Source organism: Bombina bombina, chromosome 4, assembly GCF_027579735.1.
Source record: "Bombina bombina isolate aBomBom1 chromosome 4, aBomBom1.pri, whole genome shotgun sequence".
Taxonomy (NCBI): Eukaryota; Metazoa; Chordata; class Amphibia; order Anura; family Bombinatoridae; genus Bombina; species Bombina bombina.
The window spans coordinates 370769804-370791133 of NC_069502.1; the positions used below are offsets into that span (position 1 = coordinate 370769804).

At 40.2% G+C, this 21330-nt stretch overlaps 1 protein-coding gene across 2 annotated transcripts in view; it reads right to left on the reverse strand.

Moving 5' to 3' along the window:
- The window catches only part of PLD1 (phospholipase D1), a 505989-nt gene that overhangs the window by 50772 nt on the left and 433887 nt on the right, over window positions 1-21330 (reverse strand). For both annotated transcript variants that reach the window (XM_053710137.1, XM_053710138.1), the window contains exons 19-20: window positions 6404-6514; window positions 32-120 (exon numbers count right to left, since the gene is read on the reverse strand). In XM_053710137.1, the coding sequence (XP_053566112.1) occupies window positions 32-120; window positions 6404-6514 (200 nt within the window). The remainder of the gene's footprint in view (window positions 1-31; window positions 121-6403; window positions 6515-21330) is intronic.

Below are 21330 nucleotides of genomic sequence, written 5' to 3' on the forward strand. Positions count from 1 at the left end.
ATTAAAACAAAATACCATGAACACAAATTACCTGTGAGCCTTAAGGATTCTCTGAGCAATAGTGTCGCCAATCTTGTTAAACACAACCTTATTATCAGCACAGCTAATAAAAAACTGGTTCTGAAATGAAAAACACAGCAAAAATAATATGACTTAACTATAACAAGGCAATATAGCCTCATTTACTGAGAATCTGCACCACAAGAAATATGAGAATACCAGCACCAGACTTCCTATTACACATTTCTTCGTCACTTCCACCTGAGAATGGTGGAGAATTTTGTTCTGGTTTGTCAATATCAGATTTTTCTTATAACTCAGAATATAATTGTCTGATCTTCTTAAAAGGGAGAGTAAAATCAAGATTAAAGTTTTGCGATTCAGATAGAGCATGGCATTTTAAAACAACTTTCCAATTTACTTCTATTATCAAATTTGCTTTTGATACCATTTGTTGAAGACTAAACCACAGTTGCCAACTTTTGAGAATTTTTTTCCAGGGGCACTTTGCAGCAGAGTCACACCCATTTACTGTTTGCATAGCTCCACCCACTCAGATAGACCACCCCCAAAACAAGTTCATTAAATACTACTAGTATAATTTAGCCATTCTGATTGCCTAATTAATAAGAGAGTCAAATTTAATCTTTAAAGATTCAGATCTAGCAAGTCATTTTTTTTTTTTTTTTTTTTTTAAAAGATTTTTATTGAGGTTCTGCAAATACATAACAATAAACAAACGAAGTTCGGCAGCATATATGCATAAGGTACAATAATATTTGGTTAGCATTAACATTCGGGAAGAGTGTAGTGAATTACAATGCACAGGATAACCTATAATCAGTAAGACAATATGGTACTACTGTATAAACACTAAACATTCATTACAGTTGTTAAATGCTCAGCAGTCATCATAATAGGAACATCATACAATGATTTAGTCATTACAATCAGAGATACAAAGACTTCATACTATAGGCTACAATAGTGCTGTAGGACAGGACAATTCTATGCATCAAACTACTACCGAACTAAAAAAGTGGAACCTCATTTAATTTTTTATATAGGATAAAGAAAGAAATACACCTCTAATAATTTAACAGGCCACTCATGGACCCACATAGACTAAATGTTTAAGAAGAGGTGTTCTAATGTAACACATGGTCACTCTTGGACCTTAATATAATAATGAAATTGATTCCCCCAACTTGGAAAAGAACGGCTACTAATGGACCGTTAATGACTGAGTGTGATGGGGAAGGGGAGTATAAAAGAAAGGATGTAAAGGCCACTGTTGGGCCCAGTTTCACACACAGGCATATAAAATGATAGGGGAACCATCAATATAGGCACGTTAAGTTAGCCATAAAGGGCAGGGGTTGAAGTGTCATGTAACTATAGAGCACTACAGGGAGGTACATAGCCATGTATAAATATCTGCTTCTCCCTAGTCTTCCATTATTAGTACGGGTGTAGATGCACTAATGTGCTGTCCTATATAACTCGCAGCTCTACTTAGCACATTTACTTTTTATCAAGGGGACTATATTGACTGCTATTTATACCTGTGATATATGTCTGCACTATGGTAAGGATTCTATGGAATTATAGGGAGATGCAACTTAAAAGAAGTGGTAAACATAAACATTAACCATTGTATTAAGCAACTTAGTTAAAGCATTACAGTGAACTTGTATGGAGCAAGTTAGCTAGATCATTTGATTGTATTGCACATGTAGTTATACTATGGGTCAAAACTCTACATTACCATTGCTATTTAATACAATTTAACTTAGTGTAAACAAGTGGTATGATTGCTATCTTAAGAAAGAACAATTTGGACAAAGCATATAAGAGTTTCTCAAGTCCCTTAGAAACACCAAGGTTGAATGTCCAGGGGGAATGCGCATACATACAGGCTAGTAACTAGGGCAGACCACAGATATTAATAAAGCTTATAATTGGGGGAGTCCTCGTGAACCCAATAGCCAGATAGTCAAATACAGGACTCATATATAAAATGGGGAATACCATTGCTTAGTACTAGCCAACTATTACAGATCTCCTGATATGTTCCAAGAGAAGATCTAGAGCCTAACTTTTAAATTTTAAGTTACCCCACTCCTTGTCTCACGTCTAGAGAATCACTGTCCCGGTCACATAGCGCCAAACTGAGATGACGACACCACCAAGGAATGCCCGAAAAAGAGGAGCATACTCTCTGTGGAATTGGGACTTGTAGGTATCCCGTTTCGGAAAGGCCCCGGTTTCCTTGGGTGTTGAAAAACTTTCTGCTTATTTCCTTTCCTGCTCCGGTCGCGGCTATTAGCGGGTAGGTAAGGGGTAGCAGGCTGGGGTTTTCGGCTAGAGTGGATCTGAAGCTGGGGTCTCTCTGCGTTACTGCATCATCCTCTGTTATTGCACGGGCAGTGTCCGGGGGAGAGATCTCCTCTGTTAACGTGCAGGACGCCTCCGTCTGCACTTCACATGCAGCTCCGATCTGCAAATCTGACTTAAGTGCCTGCCCCTCGTAGAGTCCAGTCCCCCCACTGGGTGTCTGTGTGCTGGAGTCGGATGCCTCCTTGCAAACTAAGTCCAACCGAAGAGGCATAGTGTCCCCTTTACTCACACTTAGCGGGACTTCTGTAGTGGCGGGACTAAAAAAAAGCCTACACAGTTCGGCCTCCAAGTTCCGATAGTGTTCAGTTATGTGCCGCTTCATCTCACGCTCCCATTTGTTTAGGGCCTCCATCTTGTAAGTCCCCCTTTATAAAACAAAGTTCGTATGGCTCTTTTTCAACCTCACCTGCCCTTAGATGGGTTATCTTGGAAGATGGTTTCCTTCGTAGTGTAGTAGGCAGTTAATTAGTAACTGCTATACCCCATTTTATGGGGGGGGGGGGTGTTGAAATTCTACTGCAAGGCCGCCACCTTAGAACTCAACGGGCCAGATCTGGATCCTATAGGTCATAAACTTCTGCAATTCAGGATAGTTCAGTACTGCTCCCTTCTATCTAGTGAAAGATGAGGTGGATAATAGTAGATATTGCAGAATCACTGCCTAAATCGGCGGTTCAAGCAGATCTCTCTAGGAGCAACAGATATTGCGACCATTCATGGCCGCTGCCTAGCCACTCCCCTAGCAAGTCATTTTTAAATTTACTTCTACAGCAATGCACCACTGTGGCTACACACATTTGTCATTGGCTCACCAGATGTGCTTCAACTAGCTCCCAGTAGTGCATTGCTGCACTGGAGATTACTTTACCTGTGCGTTTAATCCATTTGCAGACATTAAACAGATGGTTATATGTAAGCAATAGTGCAAGGAAAAAATTGCTGTAATATATTTGAGGATTTTCTTTTTGCACTTATAGCCTTTACCACAGGTTATATCTTCAATCTCCTCACCAGTTCCCTTACACTCAAGTATATAACTGACATAGGAAGAATGACTTTACAGCAAGTAGCAAAATAAGTCATCAAGGGTTAAATTATTAACGCTTCAGCATTTTTATAGCAGGACACCACAAAACACCCTAATTTATATATATGTTACACAGCCTGAAATTAGACAGTGATATTATCTCAATATGTTTAACCTGCTAACTACTGTGTTGGGGCTGATGAAAAGGAAAACAATATATGTTATAGATTTACTGAGGATTTGTTTGTTAATTTTTACTTTTGTTAAAAAACTTTTGAAAGTTTCACAAGCAGGTGGCATTTTATGAGGTAGTCATTTCTGGTCTTTGCTGCAGCAGTGATTGTGAGCAGTAGCTTAATAGATCCAGAAATTCCAGTCCCAGCACTAGAACACCCTGATATCTTAAGCCCTGCTTGTGAGGAGGTTAGAGTGTGTCAAAATCAGAATGCAGGAACAGATACACTGAACAACAAAAGTCTTTTAAAAGCTTCACTGAACAGTAAGTAAAAGAACAGTTGGCAGTTTAAATTGAAGATCACAGAAACCACAAGGTAGAACACTAAAGTATTATTCAAATTTCAGAATACTTAAATAGGTTGCAGTAAACACTGATGCCAGGATTGTCCAATACACCCAATGGTATAGAGGGTGAGACTGTCACGGGATACCAGGTAGGTACAGCAAGCACAACTGGTTTGAGGAAAGCTGTCACTGGTATAGCAGACACAGGATACCCAACAGGCACAGGATACCCAGTGGGTCCTGTTGTTGAGCTTGTCACAGGATACCAGGTAGGTACAACAGGTTTGAGGAAACCTGTCACTGGTATAGAAGACACAGGATACTCAGCAGGCACAGGATACCCAGCGGGTACTATTGGTGAGACTGTCACGGGATACCGGGTAGGTACAGCAGGTACGGCTGGTTTGAGGAAGGCTGTCACTGGTATAGCAGACACAGGATACCCAACAGGCACAGGATACCCAGTGGGTCCTGTTGTTGAGCTTGTCACAGGATACCAGGTAGGTACAACAGGTTTGAGGAAACCTGTCACTGGTATAGAAGACACAGGATACTCAGCAGGCACAGGATACCCAGCGGGTACTATTGGTGAGACTGTCACGGGATACCGGGTAGGTACAGCAGGTACGGCTGGTTTGAGGAAGGCTGTCACTGGTATAGCAGACACAGGATACCCAACAGGCACAGGATACCGAGTGGGTCCTGTTGTTGAGCTTGTCACAGGATACCAGGTAGGTACAACAGGTTTGAGGAAACCTGTCACTGGTATAGAAGACACAGGATACTCAGCAGGCACAGGATACCCAGCGGGTACCATTGGTGAGACTGTCACGGGATACCGGGTAGGTACAGCAGGTACGGCTGGTTTGAGGAAGGCTGTCACTGGTATAGCAGACACAGGATACCCAACAGGCACAGGATACCCAGTGGGTCCTGTTGTTGAGCTTGTCACAGGATACCAGGTAGGTACAACAGGTTTGAGGAAACCTGTCACTGGTATAGAAGACACAGAATTCTCAGCAGGCACAGGATACCCAGCGGGTACTGTTGGTGAGCTTGTCACGGGATACTGGTTAGGTATAGCAAGCACAGCTTCAGGAACAAGGTGAGCATACACAAGTATCAGGTCAGTATGCTTGGCTTTCAGGAATCAGTTGAGCATACACAGGTACAAAGTAAGTATTCTTGGTCTCTGGAACAAGGTGAGTATACACAAGTTTCAGGTAAGTATGCTTGGCTTTCAGGGACCAGGTGAGCATACGCAGGTACAAGGCAAGTATGTTTGGTCTCTGGAACAAGGTGGTCATACACAAATATTAGGTCAGTATGCTTGGCTTTCAGGAACCAGTTGAGAACATGCAGGTACAATTTAAGTGTGCTTGGTCTCTAGAACAAGGTGAACATACACAGGTATCAGGTAAGGATTCTTGGTTTCTTGAACAAGGTGAGCAAACACAGGTACAGGAATAGTATGCTAAGCTTCAGGAAAAAGGTAGGCTTTTCAATAACTCAGCCCAGAGTGGTGGGCCAAGTTAGCTTTCATAGGAACTCCCACACCTGAGGCCTCCAGGTGGGAGTTCCGGTAATTAGGACATGGCCTCTTTAAATCTAGGCAACGTGCTGCCGCGTGCACCTAGAGAGAAGCTGCAGCCTGGCCCTCATGTTCCTCCCTGTGGGACGTTGAGGCCAGAGAAGCAGGCTTCGGTGTCTCCCCCCGCAGCAGGAGCGGGATCTCCCGGACCACCGCAGGTAAGTACCTGACACTGATAAGCAAAGCCTCAGTGTATAAATGGGGGAAATTATACATGTTCCTAACTGTGCAACACTATTGAGATGCTTGTCTTTATCAACCCTGGTCTCCTACCCTCCCTGGTATTATATATCATATGGCTTCAACCTACCTAAAACCGGTCTACTCACTTCAACATAACAGAAGATCACAGATAAAGTTTCAGAATAAAAAACACATATAGTAAGCAGTGAGTAATAATAAAGTAAAATCGAAAGCCACAGCAACCTCTGTGGTTGGTGTACTGGGCGCTTAGGAGTGTGCACGTGTCTATAACAGTCTATGGCAGCAGTGTTTGTAACTATGTATAACTTTGCTATAAGCAATGTTGCAAACGCTGCTGCTAGATGGCTTAAGACGCACACATTCTCAAGCTCACCTTAGATTACTCTTAACAAAGGATACCAAGAGAACTAAGCAAATATTGATAACAGAAGTAAATTGGAAAGTTGTTTAACAATTCATTCTCTATCCAATCAGTATAAGTTTCATTTTAATTTACCATCCCTTTAAGCTTTATAGATACACCAAACACCTCTTGCTTTTGCATATGTTGTTTGATTATGCATAGCAAAGATTGCGATTTTATACACAGTAATCGCTTAATCAGTGCACCAGTGCTAACAAGTACAGTAGTGAGACAAGCGAGTACTGATTCAACACACCTCAATGTAAATGTAGTGTTTGCTATTTTCTATCACGTGCACATAGGCATTATGAATAGAGTCTTCATGGTACTTAATACCTGCTGACCAATCCGATGCCGACCGAAGCACCTGTGAGGAAAGACACAATGTGTGTTTAGTGATATAAACTCTGGCTTCTATACATAACATATTTATACTACACACCCTAATCATGGTCAAACATATATACACTTCCAGACTGGAGGGAAAACTAATTTTAATTGCAAATTCTATTAAATATTTAACATTTAATCTGCGTAAACAGAATTTTGCTTACAGAATTACTGGTTTCCAATTATGCAGGAAACATAATAAAGCAGGTTACAATCTATAGGGAACTTATGCACATGGAAGATGTAAGAAGGTATAGAACAAAACAAAACTTTATTCACAACAAGGCTGTGTAGTAGAGAAAAAACATTAAAGGGACAGTCTACTCCAGAATGTTTATTGTTTAAAAAGATAGATAATCCCGTTATTACCCATTCCCCTGTTTTAATATACTTTTTACCTCTGTGATTACCTTATATCTAAGCCTTTGCAGACTGCCCCCTTATTTTAGTTCTTTTGACAGACTTGCTTTTAGCCAATCAGTGCCCTGTGACTTGTAAATCCACGGCCACAATGTTATCTGTATGGAACACATGAACTTATGCCCTCTAGCTGTTAAAAACTGCCAAATGCATTGAAATAAGGGGTGGCCTTCAAGGTTTTAGAAATTAGCATATGAGCCTACCTAGGTTTAGCTTTCAAAAAATAATACCAAGAGAGCAAAGCAAATTTGATGATAAAAGTGAATTGTAAAGTTGTTTAAAATTGCATGCCCTATCTGAATCATGAAAGTTTAATTTTGACTAGTCTGTCCCTTTAAGGTGAATCATGTAAGTTAATACTGCAAGATATCAAGATATTTTGCAATGATTTATTTTATTTGAACGATAAAACATTTGAAATATTTAGGAAAGGATATAACTCATGCTTGCTCTTTACCATTTTACCTTGTACACCACAGGGAAAAAAAGGTTTGAACTAGTAGAACTGAGTGAATTATGCATGACAAATATGAAAACAAGGTGAAATATGTGAAAAACTATCAAGTTATTTTTTTTTATCCATTGAAAGACTTGCCCAGAAACTGCTTTTTTAGTTTAAACAAAAAAAAATAATAATTATGCTTACCTGATAAATGTATTTCTTTCTTGACACGATGAGTCCACGGATCATCTAATTACTATTGGGAATATCACTCCTGCACAGCAGGAGGCGGCAAAGAGCACCACAGCAAAGCTGTTAAATATCACCTCCCTTCCCTCCAACCCCAGTCAGTCGACCGAAGTAAAGGAGAGAAAGGAAGTAACGAGGTGCAGAGGTGTCTGAAGTTTATAATATACCAACAACCTGTCTAAAGAACAGGGCAGGCCGTGGACTCATTGTGTCAAGAAATAAATAAATAAATTTATCAGGTAAGCATACATTTTGTAAATAGAATTTCAATGCACGCACCACGTCCAGATTGTGCAGCAGACGTTCCCTCTGAGAAGGTGGTTTAGGACACAAGGAAGGCACAACAATCTCCTGATTAATGTTCCGTTCTGAAACTACTTTAGGGAGAAACCCTAACTTAGTACGCAAAACCACCTTATCCGAATGAAAAATAAGGTAAGGAGACTCACACTGTAATGCCGAGAGCTCTGACACTCTACGAGCAGATGAAATAGCAACAAGAAACAAAACTTAAGGACTAAATTAAGACTCCAGGGAGGAGTAACTGGCTTGAACACTGGCCTGATCCTGACCAAGGCCTGACAAAAAGATTGTACGTCTGGTACGTCCGCCAGACGTTTATGTAACAAAATAGACCAGGCAGATATTTGACCCTTTAGGGAACTTGCCGAGAAACCCTTCCCCAACCCCTCTTGGAGAAAGGACAGAATTCTAGGAATCCTAACTCTACTCCAAGAGTAGCCCTTGGATTCACACCAATATAGATATTTACGCCATATTTTGTGGTAAATCTTTCTAGTCAAAGGTTTACGAGCCTGAATCATGGTCTCAATGACCGATTCCGAAAATCCACGCTTGGATAAAATTAAGCGTTCAATCTCCAAGCAGTCAGCTTCAGAGAAACTAGATTTGGATGGAGGAATGGCCCTTGAAGAAGAAGGCCCTTCCTCAATGGAAATCTCCAAGGTGGAAGAGATGACATGTCCACCAGGTCTGCATACCAAATCCAGCGAGGCCACGCCGGTGCAATGAGGATCACCGACGCCCTCTCCTGCTTGATTCGAGCAATGACCCGAGGAAGAAGAGTGAACGGAGGAAATAGGTATGCAAGACTGAAATTCCAAGGTACCGCCAGGGCGTCTATCAGTACAGCCTGAGGGTCCCTTGACCTTGGAAGCTTGGCATTCTGCCAAGATGCCATGAGATCCAATTCCGGCTGACCCCATTTGAGAATCAGGCTGGAAAACACTTCCGGATGGAGTTCCGACTCCCCCGGGTGAAAGGTCTGCCTGCTCAGGAAGTCCGCCTCCCAGTTGTCCACTCCTTGGATGTGGATCGACGACAGACAGCAATTGTGGGTCTCCGCCCACCGAATTATCTTGGCTACCTCTGTCATGGCCAAGGAACTCCGCGTTCCTCCCTGATGGTTGATGTAAGCCACTGAAGTTATGTTGTCCGACTGGAACCTGATAAACCGGGCCGAGGCTAACTGAGGCCAGGCGAGCATTGAAGATTGCTTTCAGCTCCAGAATGTTTATGGGCAGAACAGACTCCGACTGAGTCCAAGTTCCCTGAGCCTTTAGAGAGCCCCAGACGGCTCCCCATCCCAGAAGGCTGGCGTCTGTTGTCACAATCACCCAAGAGGGTCTGCGAAAGCAGGTTCCCTAGGAGAGATGATCCAGAGACAACCACTAAAGAAGTGAATCCCTTGTCTCCTGCTCCAGCTGTATTTGCGGAGATAGATCCGCATAATCTCCATTCCACTGACTGAGCATGTTTAACTGCAGAGGTCTGAGGTGGAAACAGGCGAACGGGATGATGTCCATTGATGCTACCATCAGACCGATTACCTCCATGCACTGAGCCACTGATGGCCGAGGAGAGGACTGAAGTGCTAGGCAAGAATCAAAAATCTTTGATTTCCTGACTTCTGTCAGAAAAATCTTCATTGATAAGGAATCTATTATGGTTCCCAAGAGTATTACCCTTGTATTTGGAACTAAGGAGCTCTTTTCCAAATTTACCTTCCATCCGTGAGATTGCAGGAAAGACAACAACATTTCTTTGTGGGATCTTGCTTGTTGAAAGGATGGCGCCTGGATCAGAATATCGTCCAGATAAGTAGCCACTGCAATGCCCCGCAAATGGAGCACCGCCAACAGGAATCCCAGAACCTTTGAGAAAATTCTGGGAGCTGTGGCAAGGCTGAATGGAAGAGCCACAAACTGGAAGTGTTTGTCTAGAAATGCAAACCGTAGAAACTTGTGATGGTCCCTGTGGATAGGAACATGCAGGTACGCGCCCTTTAAATCCACCGTTGTCATAAATTGAGCCTCTTGGATAAAAGGAAAAATGGAACTAATAGTTTCCATCTTGAAGGATAGAATCCCAGACCCCGTTCCTGTATCGGGAAACAGGAGCTATCACTCCCAGGTCGGAGAGGTCCTGAACACAGTATAAGAACGCCTCTCTTCTTATTTGGTCTACAGATAACCTTGAAAGCAGAAAACTGCCCCTGGGAGGAAAGTTCTTGAACTCTAGTTTGTAACCCTGGGACACGATGTCCACCGCCCAGGGATCCTGAACATCTCTAACCCAAGCCTGAGTGAGGAAGGAAAGTCTGCCCCCACAAGATCCGTTCCCAGATCGGGGGCAGGCCCTTCATGCTGTCTTTGATTTAATAGCAGGCCCATCGTGGGCGTCTTAAAAAATTAACCTCCTGCTCGACAAAATGTTTTCTTACAGTCAAACCGCCGGGAGAAGTGAAAACCACACTAAACATGAGCCTATTAAACTCCTCAGCCCCAGTGCCTGCCATAACAAATACTGCCTTATGTGAATATGTTCCCCAAACATATATGGGAAATTCCTGTGTCCCAGTATTAAAAGAAATAATGTGCCCAATTTTTCCTGCCTTTAAGCTCAAAAAAAAATAAATTCAGCACTTACTTCATAGATCTACCAGGCAGCAAAGGCAGCTCACTAGGTTTGAGAGGTCTTCTCCCTCACATGGACCTGTGGAAAGAGAGATAAAGACTGAGTAATCTTACTCAGGCTTTCAGTATAAGGGCAGCATAAACTACATGGGAGGCGAAGTGAGAATTATGTCCCACCAGTTCCCATTGTTTGAAAGCCACCACTGCTCTACTGAAGAGACTGATATGGACTACGGCTACACCCTAGGAGAAAGCTGCACAATCCTGCACTACTTAGAAAAGATTCTTCAATCAAGATTTTGTTATTTTTTAACACCTAACTTTACCACTTCCTTGCTCTAACATAGGCAAAGAGAATGACTGGGGTTGGAGGGAAGGGAGGTGATATTTAACAGCTTTGCTGTGGTGCTCTTTGCCGCCTCCTGCTGGGCAGGAGTGATATTCCCAATAGTAATTAGATGATCCGTGGTAAGTAGACAAAATTGTTACATTAATGTGTTTGCCACTTTAAGCATTAAAGTACTGCAAACATTTTAGAGTTTAAATATGTTTTTTATATAGTACATTACACCAGCAAATAGTCTTGTTTCACAAGAAATGAAATCTGGAGCATATATTTATAGTCCCACTAAGTAAATCTCAAGAGGAAACTGATGCCATGAATTCTCATCATAGAATCCCAAAGCAATGAGCAGAGCTTGCCAAATGCTGAGTATATGCAAAGCTTCAGTTTATCTCAAACACTTTAACTAATAACATACAGACAGAGCCTGGCCTGCATTGCAAAGCAATATATTGCTGTCACCTCTGGCTTCTGCAGGTTAATAAAACGGTTACTGCAAGACAACAAGATCATATAGAAACAAATTTTTTATGCTTTATAAATATAATTTAATATTTAAAAGTTCTCCCAAAAATTCTTTACAACATTAAAGGGATACTTAATGTAGCCATCAATAAGAAAGCGCTATCCAGGGTGTTGAACCTAAAATGGGATGGCTAATAAGCTTTACATTCCTGCTTTTCAAATAAAGATTGGGTTTGGGTTTAGTATCCCTTTAAGGGCCAGATTACGAGTGGAGTGCTAACAGTTATGAGCGAGCGAAAAGGGTTTTCTGCCCGAATTACAAGTTGAAAGTAAATACGATTGCTTGAGTGAATTTGAAATTACTACTCGTTGGGATAACGCGTCAGAGCTCTGGTTAACTGTTTTGAGAAAAAAAAAAGGTGTCACAAAACACATCAAAAATACATTACAAAAGTACACTAATATGCTACAAGAGCGAGTGCCTAAATGGCCAGCCGTTTGCCCCTTAGCCGAAACCGGAAGTGACGCTTTACACAGCCGTTTACTCCTTAGCCGAAACCGGAAGAGACGCTTTACACATCCGGTTTGGCGATTTTCAAAAACATCTTGGGTTCTGCACCCTGGGCCTTTTATTCTTCAATATAGATCCCTCAACACATGGCCTAAGGGCAAGTTTTTAAGATAAATAGAAACGACCAGAAGTAATCCGGTCCGTTCCAAATTAATCTATAAGAGCCGAAACCGGAAGTGTTGGTCTTTTTAACTTCCGGTTTAGCGTGATATGGGGTCATATGTTCTTATATGTCTGTATATGAATTTTTACATTGTGTTGAAGCTAGCAGGTACGTGCTGATAGGCCACGTCTAGGTTCAGGTGATATTATTTATCTTAAAAATGTATAACAAAACTCCATGACACACTTTCGGTTTTAGCGAAACCGGAAGTGATGTCATTGCACACTACTTGTAACTTTTAATACATCGTTTAATACATTTTTTTTAACACAATTCATAATTCCAGAACATTTTAAGGATATTGATTATAATTGTACAAAACAGTGAAGTAGTCTACACAGCCTTAATTTTAAAACAGGACCCTTCTAAATAGCTACTCTTGTGATTAAAGCTATTTACCCATAATACATCACAAACAGGAAGTGGGTGGCCCAAAAAGTAACGGTTTTGGCGCCAAAATTTACTTTGTTTGATTGCTTACCCTATATAAGGCCAATTGTGTCACACAATTGTATGTCTTGAAAAAGGCCTCATAGGGGCCGAAACGCGTCGATACTGGGTAAGCAAAACTCTAATCATTGTTATTTTATTATACGGAATACACTATGTTATTTTATTGTTTATAGGACACTACATCAAATAGGATTGACACTGGGATACTACACCAAACAGGATTCACAGACACAACCACTATCAGGATCATCTCGGGAGGATTGTGTTTTTTGGGTCTTTCTTTTTCTCACATTTTTTGGCTAATACATTTTTTCACCATTTTTTATCATCACACTTTTTTTCATAATTTTTACACTAATATTTTTTTTTTTTTAGTTTTCAAAAGAGCTTTATTTTGATATTTTAAACATACACATCATAAGTTGAATGTATACATACATCAAAGCTGTTACAGTAAAATGTTTTGTCACAATAAACCTTTGAAAAAACTGTAAAAAGGTGTGAGACACGCTTATGAACATTCATTTCATCATTGGAAGGAACCATTTAAATGCAGTGTATGTTTTCATTGTTCCCCAACATCTGGTTATGTAGACCACTCTTGGGTCGTAACATATTTATAGGTAATAAATAGACATAGGGAGAGATTGGAATAAAGCGAAATCAACAGTTATGGTATGGGAAACATAGAACATATGTGTTTTAACTCTAAATCATGCTTATAAATTTTAAAGCTGAGCCACATATATGTAAGGGATAAAGCTTATTATGGCGTAAGAATAGATTACGGGGGAGGGCTGGGTATGTTCAAATAAATGTGTGAATATTGTGTATGATCTGGGGTCAGGGGGCTAAAATGATATATCATGTTCAGGGGCTAATTCTTAATTAAGCAGTTTTATTCTTTATGTTATAGTAAAATTTCTATCTCGCTGGCAATACTATATTTAGATGAGTGAATATGAAATTAGGAAGCATTAGTTATACACTACAAAAGGAGCGTGGGGGTATACTCCAGGTTAGATCTTCTTTAAATGCCTTCTGAAGTATATCTAACTAACCTTTCATGAAGGGTGGGGAGAGACGCATATAGGGCGTCTTAAAGGCCAGACTTGAGAGGAATTTGGGTGGTATATTAGTGGGTTAGATCTGTAAGAAAGAGATTGGCACAGGTTGCTACTTTATTTTTAAGGTTAGTTTATCTTTTGTTGATCAAAACTAAAGGGTTTTGTGAGACCTATGCCATAGTGCCTGGTTTTGTCTATTACTGTGCTGCTAAAGTAGTTATACATAACGTGGCTCAGACAACCAAACAGAAATTCCTTGTTAATTATTTACACAGAACGGCACTTACATGTTACATAAGTGTACAAATATAATCATCCCCCAGCACATTACCCTCGCAATTTGACAACGCTAAAACTGTGAACAGCAAACAGTCAACAGGACTTTTAACCTAAACTTGTACATAGTGCTACTACCTTCTCTAATTTAACAAACTGACGTTTCTATGCAGCATGGCTCTCAGCCAGTATCAAAACACCAATGAGCCCATACCAACATCGCCACATAAGTGAGAAAAATATATTCCCCAATTGTATTCAGTGTATCTATTAGAGCCAAATGTCCCTTTAAACTGAGCAGTGTCTCTGGTGCCCTGCTGCAAAGTGTTTCGGATCTATAGCCGTGATCTGTTAAGGATGATAGTAAGTCTCTTACTGTCGGTTTAGTGCTGTACAGCGGCCCGGTCTTGGATGCTGACTCTGACCTTTCTGTTCTGGGAAACCCTGGCCCGGTGTCTACTTGATGATGAGACCGCATTGCCGTGTCCTTCTTTGCCGCTGTCTGTGGGGCAGGACCAATGATCTGACTTAGTGGTTCTGTAACCACCAGGGGCAATTCCGCTCCGCTTAACTCCTTTTCTTGCTGTGCTCCAAAATTATAGCTTAGAGCGTAGATTTGCTGTTGCATGAGCTGTACTTTACACCTGTGTGGTCCAGTGAGTAAGCTCGCCTTCTGTGCATGCTCCGGTCCGTGCAGCTCTTGTGTTGTAGGGGAAGGATTGACCACAATGAAGCCTATGCGGGTTTTCCCCGGTGTATGCTCGTTAATGAGCGTCTCACTCTCCTGCTCTCCCTCTAAGCGCTGCAGAAGACAGTCGTATGGAGCCCTTTCTATCAGTCTCTGCAAGCGTGTAATGAACTTTATCACATATCACGATCTTGCGATCAAAGAAGAGAGGAGCACTAGGCAAAATTAGGTATGAATAAAACTTAGCTTTTATTTGGCTTATAGCTCATCTTAAAAACTCATAATTAACAACATTTGTAACAGATAGCGTGGCACCCTCTATTGCTTACGCATTTCGGCGATAGCCGTAGTCATAGCATGAGAGGTTCACATACAAAACTTTCATTTAAAAGCCCCAATACCTTTTGATTGGTTAATTAAAACTTCTTTGAAATCTGACTACTCGCTATCTGATAGGTTGTTTTGCTTTGACTTTAATTTACTCATTCAGGTACTGAACAGGTGTGTACTTCTCCTGTCGGAGGAAAAGGGCGTGTTTAAGAATTTAGCTCTGAACATTTGTGTATTCACTCCTCACCTATGTTAGCTATGGGATGTCATTTTTAAATGAATTAAAAATAAAGTTTGGCAGAATGACTCCTAACTTCCTACTTCTATCTATGTGCATACAACAAAAGTTAATCAATAAAAAATTTTTATTATTATTTGGAAAATCTAAATCACATATTTCTTTAACTTACACTTAGTTATATTCCTCGACCTACTACAATTTGTGATTTTAACTCGTAAATATATGAGTTTAAAGAGACAGTTGCAGGTATAAATTTATAATATTTTCAGCAAGTGCATTTATTATATCTTATCTGCTATGTACATCCTAAATCGCTCTGCAGCAGATTGTCACCGATTGAACATAATGTTCTGGAAGTATGCAAATAGTGCTCCCACAAAACCTCAAGCTCGATATATAACTTTTGCCCTATAGTTAAGGTGATCAGTAGGCATTTGCCTTAAAATATATATATATGAAAAAATCTCTTGGTTACTTCAAGAGAAGGTTACCATCTATGGAGTTAGAGAGACCTGTAGGGACTAGTTATACAAGGTTGATACTTGGTTATGTTTCAAGTTTTGAATTTTCTTTAAAATTTTAATTTTTTTTATGTTTTAATTATTAAGTTTTGAATTCAACATCGTGAATTGTTCTATTTTGATAACTTAATCTGGATGTATTCAGTTTCTAATATTAGACACATTTCATTGTTTAACGTAATTTACTGTTACTCTTAGTTTTCTATGTTTAGTGTTTAACATCTCGAATATTTTATAAAAACATTTCAAATATTTTGAATATATCTCACATTTGGCCCTTCACTAAATATGACTTTTTTATTGTTCGTTCATTCTTAATATTCTCCTTTCTTAGCGGGATATTATCTGTTTTTATTTGGAAACTATTAATACATATCTGAGGGACATTAGTCAAACTATTTGTGTGTCACTTAACCCTCTATTGCTATCTTAAAGAGACAATTTGTAATTGGATATTTTCGATGCTTTGAGTTTTACTAAGTTTAAGGTGTCAGTTCTTTTCCAAAGGGTTATCAATTGAAATTATTAAATCTTATTCTTTCCTATAGTGGGTATGTAAATAGTATCAAAAAAGAGAGAATTTTTTATATATCCAGCAGTTCTTTTGTTATATTTTGGTTAATTTAATTTTGCCAACAATTTATTAAATCAAATTCTGAGTTAAGACCCAGGGGTATTCTGGTTCTGAGCTTGTGTATCCAGAATACCTCTCTTAATGTTAGATTCTTTTCTCTGTTCCAATTCTCTTTCTTTGGTTTTTCTATAATTGTCCATTTGAGTGAAGCTGGGTCACTGTTATGTTCCGTTTTAAAATGTTGCACTAGTGGTGTTGTCAATGTGCCATTTTTAATATTGTTAACATGTTCCCTTATTCTCTCACGTACCTCTCTTGTCGTGAGTCCTACATATTGTAGGTTGCAAAGTGTACATGTTAGTAAGTAGACTACCCCACTCTCTCTGCAGTTTAGACATCTATCATGATTATATATCTGGCCTGTTACTGTACATTTAAAGATATTACCTGGTTGTAAGTATTCACATGCCTTACAAGTGTGGTTACTACAATGAAATGTGCCCTTGCATGTCAACCATGAACTCATGTTCACTTCTTTCTTTTTTAGCCTTGATGTTGCTATTTTATTACCTATGGATTTTCCCTTTTTATAGGAAAACCTGCATCCCTGTTTTACTGTGTCTAACAATTTATCATCTGCCTGTAACATAGGTAAATGCTTTTGTATAATGTTGCAGATTTGGTGAAACTGATTGCTGTACCTCGTTACAAAAGTAACTCTTTCGTCTCTTGCTCTAAATTTGTCGTCACTTTTGGTCTTTAATAAATCACTTCTCTTAGTTTTTGAAACTAGATCTTTTGTCTCAGTTAATAATCTTTGAGGATAGCCTCTGTGTTTCAATTTGTCTGTTAGAATTTGTGCATGTTTCTCAAAAAGAGGTTCTGTGCTATAATTTCTTTTTAATCTAGTGTACTGTCCTTTGGCTACAGAGCTGAAAACCCTTTTGGGGTGGTTGCTTTTCGCATGCAATAGGGTGTTCCCACTTATTGGTTTCACATACACTTCTGTTTCTATCTGTTCTTTCTCTGTACCCCTTAGTAGTACATCTAAATAGTGAATCTCATTTTTTGCCCATTCAAATGTAAAAGTTAAGCCTACTTCATTGGTATTTAGCAGTGAAACAAACTCTTTAGCATTTTCAGCGGAACCATCCCATATAAAAATCAAATCATCTATGAAGCATCTATAGTATATTATCCTCTTTTGAAGTGGGTCTCTACATTCATAGATGTGGGACAGCTCCCACCAACCCATGAACAGGTTGGCATAGGAGGGGGCAAACTTGGCCCCCATAGCTGTCCCACATCTCTGGAGGTAGAAGACCCCCTCAAACATAAAATAATTGTGTGTTAAAAGATATTTTGTTACTTCTTGTATGTAATTACAGAATTGTTGGTCATGTCCAGCTATCCTGTTTATGAAAAAATATATAGCTTTCAAGCCCATTTCATGTGGAATGGAAGAATATAATGCTTGTGCATCGATTGTTAACCAGCTGTAATTTGAGTGCCATTCACACATCTCTATTTCATTTAACAATTGTTTTGTGTCCCGTAAATAGCTACTTAATCTAGTTACCATTGGTTGTAAAATGCCATCTAACCATTGTGATAGGTGTTCGTTCAATGACCCAATCCCCCTAATGATTGGTCTTCCTGTCATGTTTTCTATCCCTCTGTGGATTTTGGGCAGTAGATTAAAATGTGGTGTTACTGGGTGTTCAACTAGGAGAAAATCTCTTGTTTTTTCATCAAAATAACCAAATTCAAAACCATCATCAATTAGTTGGGTCAATTCTCTTTTATATCTATTTGTTGGGTCATTACTCAGTTTAAAGTATTGTTTTTGCCTTTTGCAGCCGATGCTTGATGGATTTGGGGTGGCTCCTGTGGACCGGCACACACGGACGGGACGCAAGACACGGCACAAGCAGCGGTGAGAGGTATTCACCATTTCCGCAAGGAGCGGGTAAGAATCTGCGCGTCTAAACACACAAACTGTTTTGTTATACCACAGCAGACTGACATTATCACAAAGTGTTGTTTTGAACTTAGCAACACAATATTGTCATATTAGAGCTATACTAAGCTACAGGAAATATCCTGGATCACAGGCTGATATATTATATTCTTCTAAAAAGTGATCAAGATAGTCTTTTGGTGCTTGGACTTACATTGTGTTCAAGCGTGTAATGAAGTTCGCCATTAGTGCCTCATAGTTACTCTGGATGTGCTCCTCCGCCATGTTTAGCCTCCTCCGCTTGATGTGAGTATTTTATAAGCAAATTGAAGCGTTTCCCCCGCTGCTGTAGGTACTCAGGGTCTGCCCCCTGATCCGTTAAGGCTGTGTGCTAATGAAGAATCGGTAAGTCGGGTTAACCGACAGCACTAGTAACCCGTTTGTTCCCGGGGGGTGGGTGGGGGGTGGGTACCTAATAGTGGGCCGCCGCCCTAGGCCATATACTTCCAAACTGAGTCCCCAGAGTCATGAAAACGGCAAGAAGGGTGATTATAAGACCGCAACTGCCAGAATCACGGTATCTTAGTGTTATTTATTTGTAATCCTGCCGTTTAGACACTTTAATCAGCGGTTTAGTGTCGATTCTGCTGGAGCCTTCAGGAATTGCGTCCGTTCCAGGACACTGCATGGACACGCCCCTTACACTAATATTTTTACTATTTGTTTTGTATTTTTATATATATATATATATATATATATATATATATATACATATATATATGGTCACTTATTTTTATTTTTATCTTTTTCATATTTTTTCATTATTTTTTCATTTTTTTCACTTATTTTTTACATTTTTCACATACCATTCACATTGATTTTATCATCACTTCAGTTTTTTTGACTGTTTCATCGTTTGCATCACTTCAGTTTTGCCACTCTCAATATTTGGAGGATAAACCCTTTGTGACTGTGTGACCTTTAAAGCACTTTCAGGATTTTACATATAGGACAGCTTCTTGGACATTCATTGAACATTTAGGAGACTTACTAGGTCCGGATCTTATTATCATTGTATTTTATTTGGTTTTATATGTGTTTGTTTTTATGGTATTATTCTTTGTAAATTAAAACATAATTTATGCTTACCTGATAAATGTATTTCTCTTGTAGTGTGTTCAGTCCACGGGTCATCCATTACTTATGGGATATATTCTCCTCCCCAACAGGAAGTTGCAAGAGGATCACCCAAGCAGAGCTGCTTTATAGCTCCTCCCCTCACATGTCATATCCAGTCATTCGACCGAAACAAGACGAGAAAGGAGAAACTATAGGGTGCAGTGGTGACTGGAGTTATAATTTAAAATTTAGAACCTGCCTCAAATAGACAGGGCGGGCCGTGGACTGAACACACTACAAGAGGAATAAATTTATCAGGTAAGCATAAATTATGTTTTCTCTTGTTAAGTGTGTTCAGTCCACGGGTCATCCATTACTTATGGGATACCAATACCAAAGCTAAAGTACGCGGATGATGGGAGGGACAAGGCAGGAACATTAACCAGAAGGAACCACTGCCTGTAGAACCTTTCTCCCAAAAACAGCCTCCGAAGAAGAAAAAGTGTCAAATTTGTAAAATTTGGAAAAAGTATGAAGTGAAGACCAAGTTGCAGACTTGCAAATCTGTTCAACAGAGGCCTCATTCTTAAAGGCCCAGGTGGAAGCCACAGCTCTAGTGGAATGAGCTGTAATTCTTTCAGGAGGCTGCTGTCCAGCAGTCTCATAGGCTAAGCGTATTATGCTACGAAGCCAAAAAGAGAGAGAGGTAGCCGAAGCCTTTTGACCTCTCCTCTGTCCAGAGTAAACGACAAACAGAGAAGAAGTTTGTCGAAAATCTTTAGTTGCCTGTAAATAGAACTTCAGAGCACGGACCACATCTAGATTATGCAAAAGACGTTCCTTCTTTGAAGAAGGATTAGGACATAAAGATGGAACAACAATCTCTTGATTGATATTCTTGTTAGAAACAACCTTAGGTAAAAACCCAGGTTTAGTACGCAGGACTACCTTGTCTGAATGAAAGATCAGATAAGGAGAATCACAATGTAAGGCAGATAACTCAGAGACTCTACGAGCCGAGGAAATAGCCATCAAAAACAGAACTTTCCAAGATAAGAGCTTAATATCAATGGAATGAAGGGGTTCAAACGGAACACCCTGGAGAACTTTAAGAACCAAGTTTAAGCTCCACGGAGGAGCAACAGCTTTAAACACAGGCTTAATCCTAGCCAAAGCCTGACAAAAAGCCTGGACGTCTGGATTCTCTGCCAGACGCTTGTGTAAAAGAATAGACAGAGCAGAAATCTGTCCCTTTAGTGAACTAGCGGATAAGCCCTTTTCTAAACCCTCTTGTAGAAAAGACAATATCCTAGGAATCCTAACCTTACTCCATGAGTAACTCTTGGATTCACACCAATATAAATATTTACACCATATCTTGTGGTAAATTTTTCTGGTAACAGGTTTCCGAGCCTGTATTAATGTATCAATAACCGAATCCAAGAACCCACGCTTTGATAGAATCAAGCGTTCAATTTCCAAGCAGTCAGCCTCAGAGAAATTAGGTTTGGATGGTTGAAAGGACCCTGAATTAGAAGGTCCTGCCTCAGGGGTAGAGACCATGGTGGACAGGACGACATGTCCACTAGGTCTGCATACCAGGTCCTGCGTGGCCACGCAGGTGCTATCAGAATCACTGATGCTCTCTCCTGTTTGATCCTGGCAATCAGTCGAGGAAGCAACAGAAAAGGTGGAAACACATAAGCTATGTTGAAAACCCAAGGGGCTGCTAGTGCCTCTACCAGCACCGCTCCCGGGTCCCTGGACCTGGATCCGTAACAAGGAAGCTTGGCGTTCTGGCAAGATGCCATGAGATCCAGATCCGGTTTGCCCCAACGAAGAATTAGTTGGGCAAAAACCTCCGGGTGAAGTTCCCACTCCCCCGGATGAAAAGTCTGGCGACTTAAAAAATCCGCCTCCCAGTTCTCCACGCCTGGGATGTAGATCGCTGACAGGTGGCAAGAGTGAGACTCTG